The sequence below is a fragment of the Nicotiana tomentosiformis genome, chromosome 3, assembly GCF_000390325.3.
Source record: "Nicotiana tomentosiformis chromosome 3, ASM39032v3, whole genome shotgun sequence".
In the NCBI taxonomy this organism is placed as follows: domain Eukaryota; kingdom Viridiplantae; phylum Streptophyta; class Magnoliopsida; order Solanales; family Solanaceae; genus Nicotiana; species Nicotiana tomentosiformis.
In genome coordinates, this window is record NC_090814.1 from 144,335,375 (window position 1) to 144,343,168 (window position 7,794).

Here is a 7,794-nt window from a genome sequence, read left to right on the forward strand (position 1 = left end):
CCTCCCTTGAAGATGTTCATTCCCGGGTGTTGTTCGATCGCTGACAACCTCAAGGTCAAGAAGCCTTCTTTGGTACAAGGTCGGCGTGAGGATGCCTCGAGATACATTTGCTCAATCACCGAAGAGGACCTCCCCACGGTCCGAAAAGACTGCAACTGGGCCGACAAGGACATCGTGGTCCCCGACTCCGAAGAGTCCATTACCACCCATGTCGAGGGATATCTGAGTGTTTACACTTATCCCTTTACATTGGGCCCGGTGGACTCGGTCATCTTAGACTTTTGTAGGAAGAAACGTATGCCTCGGCCAAATTCACCCTTCACTGTGGAGGATCGTGATCCTCCCCCGATGTTTTGTGAATAAAATCAATTCGTGCATCTTCACCATCGATCATCTGCTCTGTTTATACAATCCCCTAATCTTACGGGGGAGACTGATAAAGTTTGTACATCGGACCAGCAAAGCCCTATTTTCAAGCATCGACGAGGACCGGGATCAAGGTTGGCAGGGTCGTTTTGTCCGGTGAGGACCTCAGATTTTATCCCAGCCGAATTCAGACCATTCCCCGAGAAGTGGAATGCATCACGTAAGTAAAACTTTCCCTCGAATGTTGATTTCGTGTTCATATCTCTTTTTTTTTATTGGTATTCATGGTGGTGCAGCTGTCGCTCGAGTCCCAAATGTTGTCCCTCGACTCAAGGAGTAGGTCGAAGGTATTGTCTCACAGATGCCCTACTTCGAGTGCTCGTGGAGTAAACTCTCGAAGGGCCGTTGGGAGACCCGTTCCCATGGTAAGATTCCTTTCCCGAGTAGGTTGTGTTAGGCTTCTTCTTTTAGCATTACGTTCTTATTATTTTTTCTTTACTTCTCTTTTGTAGGTTTGCCTAAGACCGTCGATCTTAGGCCCCTGGTTGGGGATGAGGACTTACCTACCAATTCTTCCGCTTCGGGACAACCCGGAGCCACGGCAGGGGAGAATAAAAGGAAAAGCGTGCCCCGAGTTCCCCGAGCTCAGAGAAAAAGAAAACGAGAAGGAGGTTGGTTCGTATGCCGAAGGAAACCTACAAATCCCGAGTGCTTGAATCGGAATCACTCTTCCGGCTCAGAGACGAGCCCGAGGAGGATGAAATCTTTGTGGCCCATGAGCCATCTGTCCCCGAGGAATGGGTGGCAGCCGAGGGGGAAACGACGGAGGCTAATCCCCCTCAAATTTGCAAGGCTGAATCCGAAGTAAGGGCTGAGAACTCGTGAGACGCCGGCCCTGCCCCACCCGGCATTATAGATATTTTGAGATCGCCTTCGTTCATAGAATCAATGTTTGATGAAGCCTAAATGACGAAGGGGTGATCCCATAAAGGGGTCCATGGAGTAGATGATCCCCTCCGAGGCTATTTTGATGGTGTAGACTCATCCACCCCGGAGGATTTCACCGGATTGGGTGACTTAGAGGTGCCGAGGAAAAGTCCACCCTTGGAGGCTGGCGGGACGAGCTTGAGCCCGAGATTAATCAATCGATTTCTCGCTCCGAGCACGGATCCTTCTCGGAAGTGGTATGTCCTTATCATCATTCCGGAGGATGCCCGGATCCATTCCGCCCCGCCCCCGTAAGGATAGCTAGTTACCTCCGGTGCCTAGTAACCGAAAAAGACCAGATAAAAATGAACAAGGTAGATCTGCCATGCCTGTTCAATGAAGCACAACAGGCGTTGGACCAGGTAATTCTTGATAATTCTAATGTCTCTTCTAATATTAGAATTAGTTCTTGATGATTCTAATATCTCTTCTCATATTTGCAGGCCTCGGTGCTCCACCATGAAACCTTTCTCTGGTATTGGGATGAGTTGAGTCAGCTCGAGGCCGAAGTCAAAGAGCTTACTAAGAAGAGAGGCATGTATAAGCTTCTGATCGAGAAACGTGAAGGAGAAGTCAAAAAGCCTCTGAGCCGAGTTGGAAACGACTCAGAAAGAACATGCCGACCTGTTGGAATAGGTAAAAATCTTTGAAGTTAGTGACAATGAGCTAGACACGCTGTCTAACGGTCAGAATCCATAGGTTCAACAGAAGGTTGATCATGTCGACCAGCTCCGTACTGAGATGGATAAAGTCAAGGTCATGGCCGAAGAGTAGAAGGGCAAGATGGACCGATTGGCTTCGAAAAATGAGACTGGCCGGGAGTAGCTGGCCTCGGCGGAGGCCCAACTTCGATTGATGAAGGAGAAAGCTGAAACCCGATCCCAAAAAATCGAAGACCTCCAGTCTCAGTTGGGCTCGGCCGTTACCACACGGAATACCCTTGCCAAGGGACTTGAAGCAGCCAAGCCAGTGATAGAATTAACCAGGGCCGACGCTGAAGAGATGGTGGCCCGGTATAAAGTTGATGTTGTGGCAGCTCAGGAATGCCTGAAGGCCATCGTCAAATATGTGAGGTGGCTGTCCCGGAGAGAGGTTCTCGAGGAAGTTCATGCCCGGGAGTTTGATTTATCGGTCGATATTGAAAATGTTAAGAGGCTTGAGGCCGAGGCCAAAAAGTTAGTGTACCCCGAGAAAGAGGAAGATTTTGAGGGTTCGGGCGGATCCGAGGATGGGGAAGACCCCGATGGTTCCGGTGACGAGGCGGGCTCTGGCGAAGATCGAGCTTCCTAGGTGCTTTGTAGATTTTTCTTCGCTTTTGTACTTTTGTATTTTGTTGAGGCCGTTTGGCCTTTGTAAAAATTTATGTATATATACAAGGCTTTTTCCCTTCGACAAATTTCAAGCTTTTTTCTTTTTTCTTTTTTCTTTACGATCGCAAAGATTTGGAATGCCTTAGCACGTAATAATTAGGTCTTGTTCGGAGGTTCGAACAATGCTCGTTCTTGATATTATTTTTCTTAAGACTGGTGGGGGCTTGGTATGACCGGAAGATTTCCCCGAAGTGCTTACTTAGAATTTTTTAGATTATAATTTTGTCGAGGGTAGCCTTTGAACAAGTTTAGAAATTTTGAAGGCCTTATGTTTTGGTTACGGATCTCGGACGTCTCTGAGCCATTCTAGGACGGTCGTAGCCTTTTAAGTTCAGGTGTTTCCCAATGGGCTTATTAACCCGAGCCATCCGGGTTAATAGTTGCATCATTCATTGGTCGTTACCTTCAAGTGTTAGTCCAATCCGTAATATATTTTAAAAAAAGTAATGAAGAGGGTCGTACCTTAGCAGTAGTATCGTTTTAAGTGGGTTGTGTTCCAGTTGTTCGGTAGCCTCTCACCGTTCACCGTTTCGAGTTTGTACGATCCTTTGCCGGTGATCTCAATAATTCGATATGGACCTTCCCAATTCGGTCCCATCTTCCCTTCGTTCGGGTTCCGGGTGCTCAGTGTCACCTTTCTTAACACCAAGTCCCCGACATTGAAGTGTTGAAGGTTTGCTCTCCGATTGTAATATCTTTCGATTCGTTGCTTTGGGGTGGCCAACCGGAAGAGGGCGACCTTGCGCCTTTTGTCTAACAGTTCCAGGTTCGTACTCATGGCCTCGTCATTTGATTCTTCGGTCGCATATCGGAACCTGGGACTCGGTTCTCCTACTTCGATCGGTATAAGAGCTTCGACACCATAGACCAACGAGAACAGGGTGGCCCCGGTACTGGATTTTGAGGTCGTATGATATGCCCATAGAATTTCAGGCAAGATTTCCTTCCATTTCCCTTTGGCGTCGGTCAACCTCTTTTTGAGGTTTTGGAGTATGGTTTTGTTCGTGGACTTTGTTTGCTCGTTTCCACTAGGGTGATAGGGCGTTGATAGGATCTTTTTGATCTTATGGTCCTCAAAAAACTTGCTCACTTTGCTGCCGATGAACTGTTTCGCATTGTCGCACACAATCTCGGTCGGCATTCCAAATCGGCATATTATGTGATCCCATATGAAATCAATAACCTCCTTCTCCCTAGCTTTATCAAATGCCTGGGCTTCCACTTACTTAGAAAAATAATCAGTCATAAATAAGATAAATTGAGCCTTACCAGGCGCCTAAGGCAGGGGACCGACGATGTCCATTTCCCATTTCATGAACGGCTAGGATGACAAGACCGAATACAGCGGTTCCCCGGGCTGATGGATCATCAGAGCATGCCTCTGAGATTCATCGTATTTTTGCACGAACTCCTTTGCATATTTTTCCATCTCGATTCAGTAGTAGCCGGCTCTGATTATCTTCCGAACCAATGACTCGGTGCCCAAATGGTTCCCGTAGGTGCCGTCGTGGACTTCCCTCAAAACATACTCGGTGTCTCTCGGTCCCAGACATATGGCGAGTGGGCCATCGAATGCCCTTCTGAATAGGGTACCGTTTTCGGACAAGCTGAACCGGGCCGCCTTCATACGTAGAGCTCTCGATTCTTTAGGATCCGAGGGACGTTTTTCGGTTTTCAGGTAATCTATGTATTTGTTTCTCTAGTCCTAGGTTAAGCTTGTCGAGTTTATCTCGGCATGGACTTCCTCCACTTTCGATTTCATGAGTTGTACGACCGTTCCCGAGTTGAATTCATCGTCGTCGACCGACGATCCCAAGTTAGCAAGAGCATCGACCTCGCTGTTTTGATCCCGAGGTACATGTTGTAAAGTCCATTCCCTAAATCGATGTAACGTTACCTGTAGCTTATCCAGGTGTCTTCGTATTCGTTTCTCTTTGACTTAGAACGTTCTATTGACTTGGCTCACCACGAGGAGGGGATCGCACTTAGCTTTGACCATCTCGGCCCCCAGGCTTTTATCCAGTTCAAAACCTGCAATCATGGCCTCATACTCGGCCTCGTTGTTAGTCAATTTTACAGTTCTAATAGATTTCCTAACTACATTACCCGTCGGTTGCTTCAACACGATGCCAAGTTCTGACCCCTTTGCATTCGAGGCACCGTCCGTAAAAGAGGGTCCAGATTCCGGAAGAGGTCCCTGAGTTCAACAACAATTCCTTCTCGACCCCAGGAATTAGGGTTGGCGTGAAGTTAGCCACGAAGTCCACCAAAATTTGAGATTTGATAGCGGTTCAGGGTCGATATTGGATATCGTACCCGCTGATCTCCACGACCCATTTGGCCAATCGTCCCGAGATCTAGGGCTTATGCATTAGGTTTCTTAATGGGTAAGTAGTCACAACACACACGGGATGGCATTGAAAATACGGTTTTAGCTTCCTAGAGGCGCTTAGCCAAGCGAGCGCCAATTTTTCTAGGTGAGGATACCTAGTTTCGGCCTCGCCTAGGGTTCTGCTAACATAATAGATAGGAAATTGCGTACCTTCCTCTTCCTGGATCAGGACTCCACTTCCCGCTACCTCGGATACTGCCAAGTACATGTACAACTATTCGTCTGCCTTCAGAGTATGAAGCAAAGGTGGGCTCGAAAGGTACTGCTTGAGTTCCTCCAAGGCTTTTTGGCACTCCGTGGTCCATGAGAAATTATTCTTCTTCTTTAACAGTGAGAATAACCGATAGCTCTTGTTGGAGGACCTCGAGATGAATCAACCCAAAGCGGTTATGCGCCCGGTTAACCTTTGAACGGCCTTGACATTATCCACAATGGTGATGTCCTCGATGGCCTTGATTTTATCGGGATTAATCTCGATTTTCCGGTTTGACACCATGAATCCGAGGAATTTCCCAAAACCGACTCTAAATGCGCATTTATCCGGGTTCAACTTCATATTATTTTTCTTCAATATATCGAAGGTTTCCTACAAATGTTTCAAATGGTCCTCTGCTCGCATGGGACTTAACCAACATATTGTCAATGTAAACCTCGATTGATTTTCCTATTTGCTCTTCGAACATCCGATTTACTAGGCGTCGGTAAGTGGCACATGCATTTTTTAGTCCAAATGGCATTACGTTATAGCATTAGGTACCGTATTTAGTGATGAAGGACGTTCTTTCCTGGTCGTCCGGGTCCATCCAAATTTGGTTGTACCCGGAGTAGGCGTCGAGAAAACTGAGGAACTCGTGGCTGGCTGTGTCATCGATCATGTGATCGATATTTGGCAGAGAGAAAGAGTCCTTGGGGCATGCCTTGTTTAAGTCTTTATAGTCTACACACATTCTCAATTTATTCCCTTTTTAGGGACTACTACTATGTTTGCTAACCAATTCAGGCACTTAACCTACCCGATTTACCCTATTTCAAGGAGCTTAGATACCTCGTCCTTGATGATTGCATGCTTGACTTCGGACTGAGGTCTCCTTTTCTTCTTGACCGGATGGAACTTCGGATCTAGGTTTAGCTTGTGAGTAGTTATCTCCGGCGAAATCCCTGACATATCGAGGTAGGACCAAGCGAAATAATTTATGTTAGCTATAAGGAATTGAATGAGATTTTTCTTGAGCTCGGGACTTAGCCCCGTGCCCAAGTGTACCTTATGAACATGCAAGTGTTCGATCAATATGACTTGTTCCAGTTCTTCGACTATTGATTTGGTGGCGTTGGAATCATCGGGGACTATGAAAGATCTGGGAACTCCGTAGTCATCGTCCTCATCCGTCCCATGCTTCTCCGGTTTGATCGAGGCAGGTATCGATAATTGCTATTTGGTTTCATCTCTGGCCACCAGACCTAGACCCTTCGATGTCAAAGGTGTGGATACCGAGATCACCTCGTTGACCGTGAATATCTTATTTGTGGTCGGTTGTTCTCCGTAAACTATTTTAATCCCTCCTAGTGTCGGGAATTTCAGCACCTGGTGCAACGTCGAGGGTACTGCCCTCATGTTGTGAATCCATGGTCTCCCGAACAGAGCATTATACCTTATATCTCCTTCGATCACGCACAACTTTATTTCCTGAATAGTTTCGGCGGTATTCACCGGTAATGATATCTCCCCTTTAGTGGTCTCACATGCCATGTTGAATCCGTTTAGAACCCTGACTGCAGGCACAATTTGGTCATGTAGACCTAGTTGTTCCACGACCCTTGATCTAATGATATTAGACGAGCTACCTGGATCAATTAACACACGCTTAACTCGAGATTTATTTATGAGTACAGATATTACCAGTGCATCGTTGTGGGGCTTTACGATGCCTTCAGCATCCTCATCGTTGAAAAACAATGTTCCTTTTGGTACGTAATCTCGAGTCCATTTTTCCCTCATGATGGACACTTTGGTGCGCTTTAACATCGGCCCCTGGGGAACGTCGACCCCACCGATGATCATGTTAATGATGTGCTGAGGCTCCTCCTGCTTGATATGCTTACTAGAATCTCTATTCCTGAAATGGTTTTTGGCTCGATCGCTCAGTAACTCCCTGCGATATCTGTTGTTGAATAACCGGGCTACTTCCTCTCTCAATTGTCGGCAATCATCTGTTATGTGGCCGTGAGTGCCATGATATTTACATATTAAGTTGGGATCCCTTTGGGCTGGATAGGACTGTATAGGTCGAGGCCATTTGGTGTCTTTGATGCGTCTGATGGCAAATGACGAGCGCAAAACATGCACTTAAATTATTCTTGCTAGTCAAAGATAGTATAGTATAATATCGTGTCCACAAGGATTGGATTTAAACAATGTTATCGTAGTTTGTAGCTAGATTGCTATCCAGGAGGATCAAAAGTTGAGATTTATATAATTAATAATCTAAAATCTTTAGCTATTGATTAATGACAATCGCAACAAAATTAAGCAAGGAAATTATCAATGGGAGAAAATATGGGTTGATCGGATAGGTGCAAGATAATTGTTCGGGATCTAACTCTAGATAATTCACTTCTAATGTTTAAGTGAGTCTCTCGAATTCACTTAATTATCAGTACAATTGTTTAGTAGAAACTCCT

At 46.1% G+C, this 7,794-nt stretch overlaps 1 protein-coding gene across 1 annotated transcript; it reads right to left on the reverse strand.

Annotated features, from left to right (window-relative positions):
- Positions 1-6,544: 6,544 nt before the first annotated feature.
- LOC138908623 (uncharacterized) lies at positions 6,545-7,174 on the reverse strand. Its single transcript, XM_070199302.1, has one exon. It carries the CDS (start codon positions 7,172-7,174, stop codon positions 6,545-6,547), a length of 630 nt encoding a protein of 209 aa, XP_070055403.1.
- Between the last annotated feature and the right edge of the window lie 620 nt (positions 7,175-7,794).